General features: G+C 46.1%; 1 protein-coding gene across 2 annotated transcripts in view; it reads right to left on the bottom strand.

The window, feature by feature from the left end:
- Positions 1 to 17,905, bottom strand: part of NUP133 (nucleoporin 133) — a 584,654-nt gene that overhangs the window by 77,286 nt on the left and 489,463 nt on the right. For both annotated transcript variants that reach the window (XM_075339754.1, XM_075339755.1), the window contains exon 23: positions 10,757 to 10,837. In XM_075339754.1, coding sequence (XP_075195869.1) covers positions 10,757 to 10,837 — 81 coding nt within the window. The remainder of the gene's footprint in view (positions 1 to 10,756; positions 10,838 to 17,905) is intronic.

Raw genomic sequence — 17,905 nt, 5'->3', positions numbered from 1 at the left:
TGACAACCAGCGGATTGGCCGCTGGCCTCGGCATGGCCCTGCCCCCCCAGCACGGATTGGCCGCTCGGCTCGCCCTGGCCCCGCCCCCCATGGATTGGCCGCTCACCTTGGCACCCTGCACGCATTGGACGCTTGGCCAGGCCCCGCCCCCTCACGCATTGGATGCTCGCCCTGGCCCCGTCCAACCGCACGCATTCCCCGAACCCACACGGAGACGCCCGACACCCAGGTGACTGCTGCAGCACCCGAAGCCCACACCGCAAGACAAAGTGGAGAAAAGCCACTAGCACACGTGTGCCGGAGCCGGCGTAGGCTGGTATCCATAGTACATATCGGGTAACTATAGAAACCGCTTTCCTTAGTTACCGATGTGTAAGATGGTTACTAGCTTACCCCGGCTCCCGGCACACGTCAGCACTGTCGCTTACCTTTTCTTCACTTTGTCGCATCCGGCGCGCTCCCGTGCACTGTGTACACTACAGTTGCCGCGCGACAACCTCCGATCACGTGTTTTCATGTGACCAGGAAGTTGCGGCGCAGCCACTCTCCTGTACAGTGTACTGTTACACACACACACACACACATAGCAGACACACATGGATACACCGACCCATACACACATAGCACACATGCATGTATATACACACACACACTGAGCACATATACACACAAAGCAGACACACATGGATACACTGGGCGCATACACACAGCGCACATGCATGTATATACACACACACACACACACACACACACACACTGAGCACAGATACACACATAGCAGACACACATGGATACACTGGGCGCATACACACAGCGCACATGCATGTATATACACACACACACACTGAGCACATATAACACACATAGCAGACACACATGGATACACCGACGCATACACACATAGCACACATGCATGTATACACACACACTGAGCACATATACACACATAGCAGACACACATGTATACACTGGGCGCATACACACAGCGCACATGCATGTATATACACACAAACACAGCAGACACACATGGATACACCGAGCGCATACACACAGCGCACATGCATGTATACACACACACACTGAGCACATATACACACATAGATACACCGAGCGCATACACACATAGCGCACATGCATGTATACACACACAGCAGACACACATGGATACACCGAGCGCATACACACAGCGTACATGCATGTATACACACACACACACCCACTGAGTACGTATACACACATAGCAGACACACAGATACACCGAGCGCATACACACATAGCGCACATGCATGCATACACACACACAGCAGACACACATGGATACACCGTGCGCATACACACATAGCGCACATGCATGTACACACACACACACACACATACTCTGCTGTACACTCACCCAGCGATGCGGTCCCCGGCACTGAAGTCCCCAGCGCTGTTCCTGCTTCCAGCTCCTCAGGGCACTGAATATTCAGTGAGTATAATGAGCGGCGATAAGGAGCGGGAGGCAGCAGAGCCGGAGACAACATCGCTGGAGAGAAGTAAATATAGAGAATATTTTTATTAAAAAGACCCATATTTTCTCTGGGGCGCGCAGCATCCAACAAAGTCAAGAAAAGTCGGATGTGTGAAACCACTAGCTTACCCCGGCTCCCGGCACACGTGTGCCGGAGCCGGCGTATGCTGGTAACCATGGTACACATCGGGTAACTATAGAAACCGGTTTGCTTAGTTACCCAATGTGTAACATGGTTACTAGCTTACCCCGACTCTCGGCACACGTGTGCCGGAGCCGGCGTACGCTGCTAACCAGTGTACACATTGTGTAACTATGGAAACCACTTTGCATAGTTACCCGATGTGTACCATGGTTACTAGCTTACCCCGGCTCTCTGCCCATTCAGATCATTGGTCTCCCACTGTCAAACACGCCGATGCGTGCTGCACAGCAGGAGACCAACAAGCAAAAAATAAACCAGCACTGTCGCTTTGCATAGTTACCCAATGTGTACCAGGATTATCAGCTTACCGACGTACGCTGGTAACAAATGGTACACAATCCTGTAACTATGGAAAGCGCTTTCATTAGTTACCCAATGTGTACCATGGTTACCACCTTACCCCCGGCTCCCGGCACATGTGTGCTTGAGCTGGCGTACGCTGGTAACCATGGTACACATCGGGTAACTAAGCAAAGTGCTTTGCATAGTTACCCAATTGTGTAACATGGTTACCAGTGTACGCCGGCTCCCTGCCCATTCAGATCGTTGGTCTCTCACTGTCAAATACACCGATGCGTGCTGCACAGCGGGAGACCAACGAGCAAGAAATGAACCATCATTATTCAAGACTTGCTGATTATATTATTATTCAATCTGCTACCCTACATACACATTCTAGACTACCCGATACGTTAGAATCGGGCAACCTTCTAGTATGTATATATATATATATATTATTATTATTATTATGATTAGTAAAAACGAGAAGAGATGAGGCTGGAGATTTAATAAATCAACGTGTAGTACTATTTTGTAAATGTGTTTTGAGGTAATGTAAACTTATATTATTTCTTAGTAACAAAAGACTATAGCGCTCACAATGTGATGGCAAGTACAATTTAAACACAATTTTAAATGAATGGGGACAACTTATTGTTATAAGTGATAACAGTAAATGCGGATGAGTAGATGTGAATCCTTATCTGACCAGCGTGACCGCTGCTGAGATGGCGTGTTTCAGGATGGCTGAGTTGCAGAATTGCAGGTGCTTCTTCCCAGTGGGTGCGAGGACTTGCGGTGTGCTGCGGGCAGGCTTCACGGGTTAAGATGTGACCCAGTGGAAGGGATGCAAGTCAGAGCTGGCGTCTGTTATCCAGGAGCCCTGGCCGGCAGCTTCCTTGGATACTTAGATGCATGCGTGTGGAGGAGCGTGTGACGTCACAGGGGTCAGGACATGTTACGGAAGCCTGTAGCGGGCAAAAGGGTCCCAACGCGTTTCAGAGGTGCAAAACGTGCCTCCTCCTTCGTCAGGGGATGACCGCCCATGGTCACACTGCATCTTTATGCTCATTATCCCAATGGCAACCGCCCAAACATGATTAGGAAAATTAGGTAAATTAGCCAGTATCAGTAAGAATGTGGAGCCCATCAATAGGGCATTATAATATGGATCAGAGAGGGCCTCCCACCCTGCAGTGTCCGAAGTTTGTAACAAGAATGGGTACACACAGTAGCGCACTTAAGATGGAATTTCTGTGTTGACACTTAATGTGCATATTGGACAGTTGGTTACAGTTAGATTCAATATGAAGGAAGTTTTATTTTGGTTTTGTTTTATGTTGAACTAGAATTATACGCTTTCAATTAATGCTATTAATGCAGATACACTTCTTTTTTTGTGGAAAGATTTTTTACATAAACATTTATATATATGAATATATCTATATATATATTTTTACTTCATTTTTCATAAATATTGTAATAAAAAATGTTTAAAAAAAAAAAAATTCTCAAAAAAAATAAATAAAAATACCGTATTTTTCGCTTTATAAGACGCACTTTTGTTCCCCCAAATTTTGGGGGAAAGTAGGGGGTGCGTCTTATAAGCCGAATATACGGGGGGGGGTGTATGTATGTGCATATATATATATATATATATATATATATATATACATACATATATACACATAGATATATATATACACACAATGCAGGGTCCAGGGGAGGTGGGGGCGCTGCTGGGGGCAGGTGAACGCTGCGGCAGCAGCGTTTGATCTCCTGCTCCTGCTCATATAATATGCACAGCCGCTGTCCATCTCCGGTGGTGCTGAAATCACACCGCAGTGAGGGGCTGGGGCAGCGGTGCATATTAAATGTCTCTGCACCCCCCTGTGATCGCACATGTCCCCCCTGTGTTAGATTTGGCCCCCAGGCTGCTGCTCATTCTAAAATAAAAAAAGCTTTACTTACCCCCTCCAGCGTTTCTCCCCGTGTCCCTGCTTCCACTGTGATCAGGCACGCAGAGATCTCAGTCTGCTGTGCCGATCACAAGACCGGCACTAGAACCAGGAATTGGAGGGACAGAAGCACGGAGGGAGCTCAGCGCTGGAGGAGGTAAGGAAAGTGTGTTATTTTACTATGGGCAGCAGCCTGGGGGCAATATCTAACACAGGGGGACTTGTGCGATCTATATAGGGGCCATGGGCAGCACTATGGGGGCGATATCTAACACAGGGGGACTTGTGCGATCTATATAGGGGCCATGGGCAGCAGCATGGGGGCTCTATCTAACACAGGGGAACGTGTGCAATCCATAGGGGGCCATAGGCAGCACAGGGTAACATATGCAATCCATAGGGGACCATAGGCAACACAGGGGAACGTGTACAATCCATAGGGGACCATAGGCAGCACAGGGAAACATATGCAATCCATAGGGGACCACAGGGGAACGTGTGCAATCCATAGGGGACCATAGGCAGCACAGGGGAATGTATGCAATCCATAGGGGGCCATAGGCAGCACAGGGGAACGTGTGCCATCACAAGGGGGCTATATTCAATATAAGGGGGCCATATCCAGATTAAGGGGGCTAATTTTAGGATGGGGGGCCATGAGGGACATATACCCTATATGATTTGTTAGAGGGACACTGGCATTATAAGATGGACCCAATTTAACATTAAAAAAAACATTCTCTTTTCCTTCACCAAATTTGGGGGTGCGTCTTATAAAGTGAAAAATACGGTAAATTCATAAATACATTTTTCATAAACATTTATTTACTTTTTTCCTATACATTTTTTCCTATATATTTATATATATTTTTTCACAGAGATACACGGTCTCACGTATTTTATTTCATTTTATTTCACTTTAATAAATATCTCCTTGCATTTCACTTTTTGTTTTTAATATTAAAATAATAATTCCTGTCCTTACCTGCGTTTGGACACATTTTATTGGATTTTTATTGGTATTTTATGTAAACACAATTTGTGACACGCTCAACATAAAACAAAACCAAAATAAAATAAAAAACTTCCTTCATATTGAATCTAACTGTAACTAACTGTCCAATATGCACATTAAGTGTCAACACAGAAATACCATCTTAAGTGCGCTACTGTGTGTACCCATTCTTGTTCCAAATTTGGGACACTGCAGGGTGGGAGGCCCTCTCTGATCCATATTTTAATGCCCTATTGATGGGCTCCACATTCTTACTGATACTGGCTAATTTACCTAATTTTCCTAATCATCTTTGGCCGGTTTCCATTGGGATAATGAGCATAAAGATGCAGTATGACCATGGGCGGTCAACCCTTGACGAAGGAGGCACGTTTTGCACCTCAAATGCGTTGGGACCACTTTTGCCCGCTACAGGCTTCCGTAGCCTGTCCTGAGCCCTGTGACGTCACGCGCTCCTCCACACGCACGCGTCTAAGTATTCAAGGAAGCCGTCGGCCAGGGCTCCTGGATACAGACACCAGCTTTGACTTGCTTCCCCCTTCCACTGGGTCACATCTTACCCCGTGAAGCCTGCCCGCAGCACACCGCAAGTCCTCGCACCCACTGGGAAGAAGCAGCTGCAATTCTGCAACTCAGCCATCCTGAAACACGCCATCTCAGCAGAGGTCCACGCTGGTCAGATAAGGATTCACGTCTACTCATCCGCATTTACTGTTATCACTTATAACAAGTAAGTTGTTCCCATTCATTTAAAACCATTTAAAATTGTGTTTAAATTGTACTTACCCTCACTTTATCACTTTGTGTGCGCTATATTCTTTTGTTACTACGGTAATTATCTCAATTATTTCATTCACTCTCACGCAGAGTGTGTTTACTATTAGCAGCTCCAAAGCGGATTAAAGCCTACACACAGTACAGCTCCAGACACTGTCAGCCCATAGATTAACTGTACCGTCACACTTAAGGTACCGTCACACTAAGCGACGCTCCAGTGATCCCACCAGCAACCTGACCTGGCAGGGATCGCTGGAGCGTCACTACATGGGTTGCTGGTGAGCTGTCAAACAGGCAGATCTCACCACCAGCAACCAGTGACCAGCCCCCAGCGACGCGTGGAAGCGATGCTGCACTTGGTAACTAAGGTAAATATCGGGTAACCAACCCGATATTTACCTTGGTTACCAGCGCACACCGCTTAGCGCTGGCTCCCTGCACTCCTAGACAGAATACACATCGGGATAATTACCCGATGTGTAGTCTGGCTATGTGTGCAGGGAGCAGGGAGCCGGCACTGACAGCGTGAGAGCTGCGGACGCTGATAATGAAGGTAAATATCGGGTAACCAAGGAAAGGGCTTCTAGGTTACCTGATATTTACATTGGTTACCTTACCCGCGTTCGCAGAAGCCGGCTCCCTGCTCACTGCACATTCAGTTGTTGCTCTCTCGCTGTCACACACAGCGATGTGTGCTTCACAGCGTGAGCGCAACGACGAAAAAATGGTCCAGGACATTTAGCAACAACCAGCGACCTCACAGCAAGGGCCAGGTTGTTGCTGGATGTCACACACAGCAACATCGCTAGCAACATCGCTGTTGCGTCACAAAAGTCGTGCCTCAGCAGCGATGTTGCTAGCGATGTTGCTTAGTGAGACGTGGCCTTAACTCACTCTGCAGCATTAACTGTTTGTCCACTGCCCCTGAGCGCTGGTATCTCTTGTTTAATATTATTTCTGGTCACTTCATAGCTGCAATGCAGAATTTAACCCCAACCATTTCCAGCTTTGATTTTGTTTACCATGAATCTCCAGCAGCCCTTTCACAGTGATCATAGATCTATATATGACCTGTGGTAATGCATTGATTGCAAAATATAGTCTTGTATATTTATAGTATTGTATATTTCTGCATTACTACCTATATATGTCTGAGGAGGTATTTCATTACGGTCAACTGTATTTTTTCATTTTATCATGTTTTTAAAGGAGTTCATACCTTTGTAGTATTTTACTCTCATGTTTGTTTAATAAAGCCTATGATATAATTAAATGTTTGGACTATACTTTACAATTAATGTATTACCACAGGTCATATGTAGATCTATGTAAATGTTTGGGACTTTACTGGTAATATATTTAACCCCTTCAGCCCCGGGGCACTTTCCGTTTTTGCTCCCCTTCTTCCGAGAGCCGTAACTTTTTTATTTTTCTGTCAATCTTGCCATATGAGGGCTTGTTTTTTGCGGGACAAGTTGTACTTTTAAACAAAACCATAAGTTTTACCATATGGTGTACTTGAAAGCAGCAAAAAAATTCCAAGTGTGGAAAAATTGCAAAAAAAGTGTGATGGCACAATAGTTTTTGGGATGTTTTATTCACGGTGTTCACTATATGGTATGATGCCTGAGGTCGGTGCGAGTTTGTAGACACCAAACATGTATAGGTTTACGTGTATCTAAGGGGTTAAAAAAAATTCACAAGCTTGTCCAATAAAAGTGGTGTACGTTTTGCGCCATTTTCCGAAACCCGTAGAGTTCTCATTTTTTGGGATCTATGGCTCAGTGACTGATTATTTTTTGCGTCTCGAGCTGATGTTTCTAATTTTAGCATTTTTGCGCAGATGCTACGTTTTGATCGCCTGTTATTGCATTTTGCGTAAAACTTGCGGTGACCAAGAAACGTAATTTTGGCATTTGGAATTTTTTTCGCACTACGCAGTTTACCAATCAGATTAATTGATTTTATATTTTGATAGATCGGGCATTTCTGAACGCGGCGATACCAAATATGTGTATATTTATTTTTTTTTTTAACAGTTTAATTTTCAATGGGGGTAAAAGGGGGGGATTTGAACTTTTAGTTTTTTGTTTTTTTTTACTTTTTTAAAACTTTTTTTTTACTTTTTTTTATTTTATTTTACTAGTCCCCCTAGGGGGCTATAGCGATCAGCAATCCGATCGCTGATCGCTATCTGCTGATCACAGCTATACAGCTGTAAACAGCAGAAATAGTCACTTTCTTTTTCCCTCTGCTCCCGGCCGAGGAAAAACGAAAGTGAAACTTCGTAGCTGCAGGCGTCATCACATGACCCTGTGCTACGCTGGCAACCACCGAACGTCACGTGATCACTCACGTGACTTCCGGTGGGGGCGGCGGTAAGTAAAAAACATGGCCGCGCGCATATAGATATTTACCTTCGTTACCAGCGTCCGCCGCTCTCACGCTGCCAGTGCCGGCTCCCTGCACTCCTAGCCACAGTACACATCGGGTTAATTACCCAATATGTACTCCGGCTACGTGTGCAGAGAGCAGGGAGCAGGCACTGGCAGCGTGAGAGCGGCGGACTCTGGTAACGAAGGTAAATATCGGGTAACCAAGGTAAGGGCTTCTTGGTTACCCGATGTTTACCGTGGTTACCAGCGTCCGCAGAAGCCGGCTCCTGCTGCCTGCACATTCAGTTGTTGCTCTCTCACTGTCATACACAGCGATGTGTGCTTCACAGCGGGAGAGCAACAACGAAAAAATGGTCCAGGACATTCAGCAACAACCAGCGACCTCACAGCAGGGGCCAGGTTGTTGCTGGATGTCACACACAGCGACATCACTAGCAACATCGCTGCTACGTCACAAAAGTCGTGCCTCAGCAGCGATGTTGCCAGCGATGTTGCTTAGTGTGACGTGGCCTTTACACTCACTTAAATGCAATTTTCTGTAGATGTCCAGGCATGGAAGTTGAGGCCCTCTACCAAAGCCATGATTGATAATATGACCACTCACATTTTTCATTTAGATGGAATTTTGAACTGACTTAATAATTATCTTTACAGCAGTTAGGGCCACAACATTCTGAACTTCAATCAGCTATGAATAAAACAGCCCATAATGTGGAAAAAGATATAAATGTGGAATTGAAAACTAAACAAAAAGGTCCTTTTTAAGCTTACACTCCTTTTAGTGTTTTAAAGGGAACCTGTCAGCAGAAATTTCGCAATAAATAAGATTCCCCTTCTGCAGCTCCTGGGCTGCATTCTAGAAAGGTTCCTGTTGCTATTGTGCCCCCTTTGAGACCTAAATAAATACTTTATAAAGTCTTACCTTTTTGTATGCAAATGTTTTTTTATGGTCACGGGGGCGGGCTGTCTTACGTCCGTTATTCGCCTCTTGCCGCTTTACGCCGTCCACAATTGCTCATTTCCATACATGAGGACGCCGCCCAGTGCTCCCGAGGTCTCGCGCTTGCCCAGTGGCACTATCGCGGGACAGCACTGTGTAAAGTGTGACCGTTGGTGAGGTGATTGCGCAGGTACGAGATTATGGGTGGCGCTGTGATTGTCATCAGCAGCGTCATCCAAGTACCCGCCCATAATCTCGTGCCCGCGCTTTTCCCACTGCCACCGTTAGGCGCAAGCGCTGGCCAAATGAACCCACGTCACCTATTACCGCAGGCGCGAGATTATGGGCGGCGCTGTGATTGTCATCAGCAGCGTCATCCAAGTACCCGCCCATAATCTCGCGCCTGCGGTAATAGGTGACGTGGGTTCATACGGCCTGCGCTTGCGCATAACGGTGGAGGCAGTGGGAAAAGCGCGGGCACGAGATTATGGGCGGGAACTTGGATGACGCTGCTGATGACAATCACAGCGCCACCCATAATCTCGCGCCTGCGCAATCACCTCAGCAGCGGTCACACTTTACACAGTGCTGTCCTGCGATAGTGCCACTGGGCATGCACAAGACCTGGGGAGCACTGGACGGCATCCTTATGTATGGAAATGAGCAATGGGGGACGGCGTAAAGCGGCAGAAGGTGAATAACGGACGCAAGACAGCCTGCCACTGTGACCATAAAAAAACATTTGCATACAAAAAGGTAAGACTTCATAAAGTATTTATTTAGGTCTCAAAGGGGGCACAATAGCAACAGGAACCTTTCTAGAATGCAGCCCAGGAGCTGCAGAAGGGGAATCTTTTAGGTTAATTGAAAAATGTCTGTTGACAGGTTCCCTTTAAAGTTTCCTTTGGTGGGCTCCCTGACTTTAGCTCAGCTATTACTTTTGATGTTTTTTAACATGGCCAGTCTTAGAGGTCCCTGGGATTGCCATGCAAGTTAGAATTCATGGAGATGAACCTTCGTCAGGGTGGCTTTGCAAAAAAGGGGTTTAGTGGAATTTACAAGACTATTGTATATGCAACAATACCCTAAAATCACTCCTTTATAATTATAAACCATCCTACTAATTTATGGGAGAAACAGCAGGGACACAAAGGCCCAGATTACTCAAGAACAGTGTTGCTTATGCCATGGAGGGGCATGGAAGAGTCAGAGCGACCGTTTCACTTAGTTGCACACATATTTTAATGAATCAGACATGTCAGATAAAAGGCAGTAGCATGTGAGTGCTAATTTTTCCAGTTATCTTGTTCTTAATTTATTTGGGGATTGATTATTGGCTTTCAAAATCTTTTGTAAACTACATTTATCACAATAGATGATGATGATGCAAAAATAACCGCAAAAAACAGTCAGTCAATTATTATCAGTAGAACTACCAAATAATTATTATATTACCTTCTATTTGGTTTATTAGGGTTGCATTCACGAATTGCGCCACATTGTGCTTTTTGTCATAATTGAGGAAAATATGCAACATTTTACAGCAATTTTCCAAAATCATGGTAAAAACAAAAATGTAATGCGGCTGCAACTTCTGAACACAAGGTAAGTGCTGCCCAAACGGGTTACAAAGTTATATGAAAACTACTTACAACCATGTAAAAATGTGATCTTACCTCATTGATATACTCTAGAAAATCAAGTGCTTTCTTGAAATCATATTCATTCGCCCTTCTGTTTTCCTCACTTATGTATAGCTGTGACATGAAAGCAGAAACATGTACAATATTATTTTTAGCCCACAATCCATGTAACTGATACTATGAACTGGCCTTTTGTTTCTAGAGCAGTATTTTTACTGATGCATAATATCCTTAAAGCCAAGTTCGGTGAAGTATTTTATCAGATTTTTCTCAAAACAAGATCCATGAATATTTTCTAAAGAAAGAAAAGGTATAAATGGATGAAATAGCACTGTGTTAGCAAGACTTATGAACAGAGCACACCTCAGTGTCAGATGCATGACAAATTCCTGTAACTTTTACAATTTGTGTATAGTGAAAATACCAAGTCAACCCCAGCTTTATGTGCACAGATCTTACTGGGAGATATTGTTCTGTACTAGCCCTTAATCACTTGAAAAAGATGCTAGTCCAGAGTTGAGGAATTAAAAACCCTTCATCTTATCTTGGTCCTAAGGATTCTTCATTACAGTAGCGGACCCTAATATCGTGATATCGTCCAAACTGTCCAATTTGTTGAGTTGCTAACAGTGCTTTCCAGATCTGATGTGAGAGTATCAGAGATTTAAGTAGATTTCTTGGTCTGAAAAATGATGCTAGAAAAAAAAAGGTTTTTGGGCACATTTGTGTGTTTGGGGTGTTTATTTTCTAGCAGAAATACCCCATGTGGAAAAGCAAAAACAAAAAACAGCACTTTTTATTCCAAGAATACTTGAAGTCCTATTTTGTAAGAGTTTTTATGGGAATCCGTTCCAAACTTCAATAAAAAAGAAAACTCCATGTAAGAATACCCTTAGAGAGTTATTAGCCATGTAGGAAGGGACTGGGACTTAAGCTAATGAGCAAGTATGAAAGGTTGAAATTAGCCCATTTGTATTTTCTCAATGGATTCAAGAAAAGGTTCGTTCCACTCATACTGGCTAAGTAGAGTAAAGCCATTTATGAGCCATATCATAAACGACAGAGAATCTATCACTAGGATCAACCTTCCTAAACCATCTATATGGTTATGCAGGTCCTACAAAGTGGAATAAATTTATACGTTCAGATATGCAATTAAATGTCTTATTCCAGAAAAAATAGTTAGAGGGTGACAGATTACCGTATTTTTCGGACCATAACACGCACTTTTTTCCCCACAAATGTTGGGGAAAAGTGGGGGGTGCGTCTTATGGTCTGAATGTGGCTGCGGGGAATGAGGGTGCTGCGGTGGAGCGGCTCATCGGGGGCACGAGCAGGCTGCAGCAGCCTGCCGTGACCACGTGGGCCCGCTCATTTAATATGCACGCCCATCCTTCCACCCATCATCTCTCAGCTCTGAAGTCAGCGCTGACAGGTGGGCGGGGTGATGGGCGGGGACTGCGCGCATATTAAACAGCCTGCCCGCATGATCACCCCTGGCAACTACAGCCTGGAGTGATCATGTGCGGCTGTATTCACTGCCCTCGTGAATCATTATCAGCGCGGGGTGCAGTGAATCAGTGCACTCACACGTCACAGTGTGTGGAGCCGTCACCGTGTGTAGAGCCGTCACCGTGTGTGGAGCCGTCACCGTGTGTAGAGCCGTCACCGTGTGTAGAGCCGTCACCGTGTGTAGAGCCGTCACCGTGTGTAGAGCCGTCACCGTGTGTAGAGCCGTCACCGTGTGTAGAGCCGTCACCGTGTGTAGAGCCGTCACCGTGTGTAGAGCCGTCACCGTGTGTAGAGCCGTCACCGTGTGTAGAGCCGTCACCGTGTGTAGAGCCGTCACCGTGTGTAGAGCCGTCACCGTGTGTAGAGCCGTCACCGTGTGTAGAGCCGTCACCGTGTGTAGAGCCGTCACCGTGTGTAGAGCCGTCACCGTGTGTAGAGCCGTCACCGTGTGTAGAGCCGTCACCGTGTGTAGAGCCGTCACCGTGTGTAGAGCCGTCACCGTGTGTAGAGCAGTCACCGTGTGTAGAGCAGTCACCGTGTGTAGAGCAGTCACCGTGTGTAGAGCAGTCACCGTGTGTAGAGCAGTCACCGTGTGTAGAGCAGTCACCGTGTGTAGAGCAGTCACCGTGTGTAGAGCAGTCAGCGTTGTCTGCAGCTTCGCGATATCTTCCTGTCTGTCCCGGTCAGCTGATCTGTGTAGAAAGCGGTGAGCACAGCGATGACGTCATCGCTGTGCACGCCGCTAACGTCCACACAGATCAGCTGACCGGGACAGACAGGAAGATATTGCGATGCTGCAGGGGATGGCTCCACACACGGTGATGGCTCCACTCAGCGGCGCTGCAGCTGAGACAGAGAGGAAGATGATCCATGCTGCATGGAGTGAGGAAAGGTGAATATAAACGTTTATATTTTTTTATGTGCCACAGGATACAGGCCATATATCAGGATGGGGGTATATTATGAGCAGGATGGGGCTATTATATGAGCAGAATGGGGCTATTTTATGAGCAGGATGGGGGTCTTATAGTCCGAAAAATACGGTACTTGAAAGAACAAGGCCTAAAATATAACTTTTAATGTGTTCATTAACCCCTTCAGCCCCCCGGCACTTTCCGTTTTTGAGTTTTTGTTTTTTGCTCCCCTTCTTCCGAGAGGCGTAACTTTTTTATTTTTCCATCAATCTTGCCATATGAGGGCTTGTTTTTTGCGGGACGAGTTGTACTTTTAAATGAAACCATAAGTTTTACCATATAGTGTACTGGAAAACGGCAAAAAAATTCCAAGTGCGGAAAAATTGCAAAAAAAGTGTGATCGTACAATAGTTTTTGGGATATTTTATTCACTGTGTTCACTATATGGTAAAACTGAGATATCTATGTGATGCCTCAGGTCAGTGCGAGTTTGTAGACACCAAACATGTATAGGTTTACTTGTATCTAAGGGGTTAAAAATTCACAAGCTTGTCCAAAAAACGTGGCGCACGTTTTGCGCCATATTCCAAAACCCGTAGCGTTCTTATTTTTCTGGATCTGAGGCTCAGTGATGGCTTATTTTTTGCGTCTCGACATGACGTTTTTAACGGTACAATTTTTGCGCAGATGTTACGTTTTGATCGCCTGTTATTGCATTTTGCGCAAAATTTGCGGCGACCAAAAAACGTAATTTTGGCGTTTGGAATTTTTTTGCCGCTACGCAGTTTACTGATCAGATTAATTGATTTTATATTTTGATAGATCGGGCATTTCTGAATGTGGCGATACCAAATATGTGTGTATTTTGTATTTTTTTAACCCTTTATTTTCAATGGGGCGAATGGGGGGTGATTTGAACTTTTAATTTTTTAAAACTTTTTTTTACTTTTTTTTTTATTTTACTAGTCCACCTAGGGGGCTATAGCGATCAGCAATCCGATCGCTCTGCACTATCTGCAGATCTCAGCTACAGAGCTGAGAACTGCAGATTTGCTGCTTTACTTTCAATGCCAGCTGTATTCCGGCATTGAGAGGAAGTGAGTCATGTTAGCACAGGGTCATGTGATGACGCCTGTAGCTATCATGGCAACCACCGAAAGTCACATGATCATGTCACGTGACTTCCGGCGGGGGCGGGGTAAGTGACTGTCATGGCGGCGCCCATATACATATCGCTGCCAGATTTTGGCAGCGAAATGTAAGGGGTTAATGGATAGCAGGCACACATGTCAGCTGTTGATAACAGCTGATATGTGCGCTGATCGTGGGCGCCTGCCGACGGCAGGGGGCGGGGCTTACCGGCACACGATCCATGACGTACCCAGTACGTCATGGGTCGTTAAGGGGTTAAAAATTGACCAAGAGAGTTGTGACGACATGGACTCTCATGGGTTAAAGTTTCTTAACATTCAGCCAGACAGGAAGATATATTGTTTATAGACGGGGGATAAGTCCCTTGTTGACTCATGTAATTGTGTTGGCCACTGAAAGCCAGACGTATTGTTTCTACAGACTTTTCCAGTAATCATTATATTGTAGGTGTGTATTGCTAATGTGATTACCTTAGTAGCCATTGTCTAGTTGATGACTCCCAGACTACATGTATACCCTCAGTCTTTCTGTAGACTTCATTTGGATGAACATTGTTCATGAAGCTTGAGATTCATCCAATGGGAGAGGCGCTCTTGTCCAGCCAATCGATGAGGACGCAGTGTATCTAAGTGGAAGGCTGTGGCTATAAAAGGGACTTCTTTGAGCAAGCAGGTAGTTGATGGATGCTGATGGATCCAGTCTAAGCTCTCAGGAGCTGACTAGAGGATCAGAATATCTTATGGCTTCAATCTAGGGACTCCGGTTCCGGTTGGAGACCATATCCACAGCCTAGGGATTTCGACTCCGGCTGCCCGGATTGTAACATCAAACCAGGACTACCTAAGGAGGACACTCAGGTTGGGACAGTTCAGTCACCTGTTACAGACTTTGCAGACCTCAGCCAGCTTCCTAAATCTGGCGTTATTCCAGTCACGGTGGGTGCCCGCCGAAAGCGGGGTGCTGCTGTATTGGAGTAAGTAGCCCTGGAACCTGTGAGGCAAGGACATTCTAAATCCCTGGTGAGCCAGCGGAAGGGTGAGACTCTGTTGCGTGTTACATTTGTGTGTTTTGCTGGTTATGTGTTATGTGCTGTTAATTGTTTGGGGATTCAATAAAGTCTAATTATTGTGGTTCCCTCACCCTGTATTGTCTGAGTAGTGTTACGCCCATGGTTAAGGAGGCCGGCGTTCAGTTGGGATGAGCCCTGAGCCACGCTGTCTTTCTAAAGGCGGCGGGTTTTAGTGGACGAGAGCACCCACTGAGCCCCGTGTCTCCACAATTGGTGGCAGCGGTGGGATACTACTCAGCCTGGTTTACCCAGGGGAGCTGCAGCGGACTGGTGTTCGTGGACACCGTCCAGGGCTCAACAACCAGGGAGGCACATAAGCACACCCAGCAGGCCATAGGGGAGGCATTCAGGTTTCGGACGCTGCCATGTCCAACCCCACCAGCTCAGCCATGGGACAATGACAAGAGAGGAGTTACGACCGCTGCAGTAAATGGATGCTACAGGGTCTGTGCCAGAGGCGAAAGATTATCTACTGGAACGCTGAGACTCGGTCAGACTTGATCCAGAAATTAGTCCGTTAGGATGCCCAGAATGATGCAGAGGACGATGAGGATCCCGTCGATATTGACTCAGAGGATTTAAACTATGTGCCACATCATGGATCTAGTGACAATCGGAAATCAACTTTGTCCAAAATGGCCTAAGCCACAGCGTTGTTGGATGCATTGGGGCCTAGATCCTCAAGAGAAGAGAGGGCTTGGGTTCTGGAATATGTTTATGGGATTCCAGCTGCCGTACTGCAAGCACCAGCCGGTCGAGAAGGATGGTCCCGCTACCCAGCAGAAGCTGCGACAAAACAAAGGACTACAAACAGGGCCTGTGACTCGCCCAATCTATGGCGCTGTTATACATGTGGGCGCCATGGACATATAGATAGATTGTCTCCAAAACCGAGGCCGCATGCTTGGAGCCCATCTACCAGCTCAGCCGGTCAAGAGCCAGGGACTACGAGACACTGGTTCCTCCATTACTCTGGTAAGCCCAGTTATTGTTTCCCCAGAAGACCCTGTACCAGATTCCCAATTATCCATCTCCCTGGCTGAGGGCCAGCGCTCAGACATTCCTCTGGAATGTGTGCAGTTAGACCTAAGGACCGACCAGGGAGAGGTCGAGGTGGAGCTTGTGGACAGCCTCCCCACACCTGGTATTTTGGGGACCAACCAGGAAGTGATCGATGTGGGGATTGTTAACAGCCTCCCCATACCTGACATTGTGGAGACTGACCAGAGCAAGGCTGATATGGAGCTTATGGACACCGTCCCCACACCAGTTACTTTGGGGTCTGACCAGGAAGAGGTCCATATGGAGTTTATGGACAGCCTCCCCACACCTGTTGTTTCGAGGACTAGCCAGGAGAAAGTTGAAGTGGGGTTCATAGATGGCCCCACCAAGCCTGTTGTTTCAGATTCCACTCAAAGGGAAGTGAAAGTGGGACTTGGGGATTACCTGCTCACACCAGTCATTTTGGAGAATGACCTAGGACAAGGACTATCCAGTCAGTTTGAAGCAGCCATCACCCACCTCCAAGCCAAGCAGGACCCTGATGTGGATCTTTCTAACATCTTTTCCAGGGATGGTTTGCATTCCCGGTCTCCATCATCCATTTCTGAGCCAAGAACCGTGAGTAAGCCTAACCACACTGTGGCTATTGACTGGGGGAGGATTGATAGTGGGAGATTTGTGCAGGCCCAACTCATGGACCCCGCCTTAGTGCTTGTCCACAATATGGCTCCTCAACTTGGGGGAGGTAATCAGGGGGAGGTGTATAGATGCAAGCCTCTTTTGCTGACCTCACCATTAAAAAGGACAATGCCGTTAAGAGGAGAAGGATGATCGGAAGCCTATCATGTCTGGCTAATATTAAGAAGGGGGAGGAATGTGACGAGATGGACTCTCATGGGTTAAAGTTTCTTAACATTCAGCCAGACAGGAAGATATATTGTTTATAGACGGGGGATAAGTCCCTCATTGTTTTTACAAGACTCTTGTTGACTCATGTAATTGTGTTGGCCACTGAAAGCCAGACGTATGGTTTCTACAGACTTTTCCAGTAATCATTGTATTGTAGGTGTGTATTGCTAATGTGATTACCTTAGTAGCCATTGTCTAGTTGATGACTCCCAGACTACATGTATACCCTCAGTCTTTCTGTAGACTTCATTTGGATGAACATTGTCCATGAAGCTTGAGATTCATCCAATGGGAGAGGCGCTCTTGTCCAGCCAATCGATGAGGACGCAGTGTATCTAAGTGGAAGGCTGTGGCTATAAAAGGGACTTCTTTGAGCCACCAGGTTGTTGATGGATGCTGATGGATCCAGTCTAAGCTCTCAGGAGCTGACTAGAGGATCAGGATATCTTATGGCTTCAATCTAGGGACTCCGGTTCCGGTTGGAGACCATATCCACAGCCTAGGGATTTCGACTCCGGCTGCCAGGATTGTAACATCAAACCAGGACTACCTAAGGAGGACACTCAGGTTGGGACAGTTCAGTCACCTGTTACAGACTTTGCAGACCTCAGCCAGCTTCCTAAA

Source organism: Anomaloglossus baeobatrachus, chromosome 3 (genome assembly GCF_048569485.1).
Source record: "Anomaloglossus baeobatrachus isolate aAnoBae1 chromosome 3, aAnoBae1.hap1, whole genome shotgun sequence".
In the NCBI taxonomy this organism is placed as follows: Eukaryota; Metazoa; Chordata; class Amphibia; order Anura; family Aromobatidae; genus Anomaloglossus; species Anomaloglossus baeobatrachus.
Note: the sequence above shows the minus strand (reverse complement) of the source record. Positions and strands in the feature narration are given on the sequence as shown.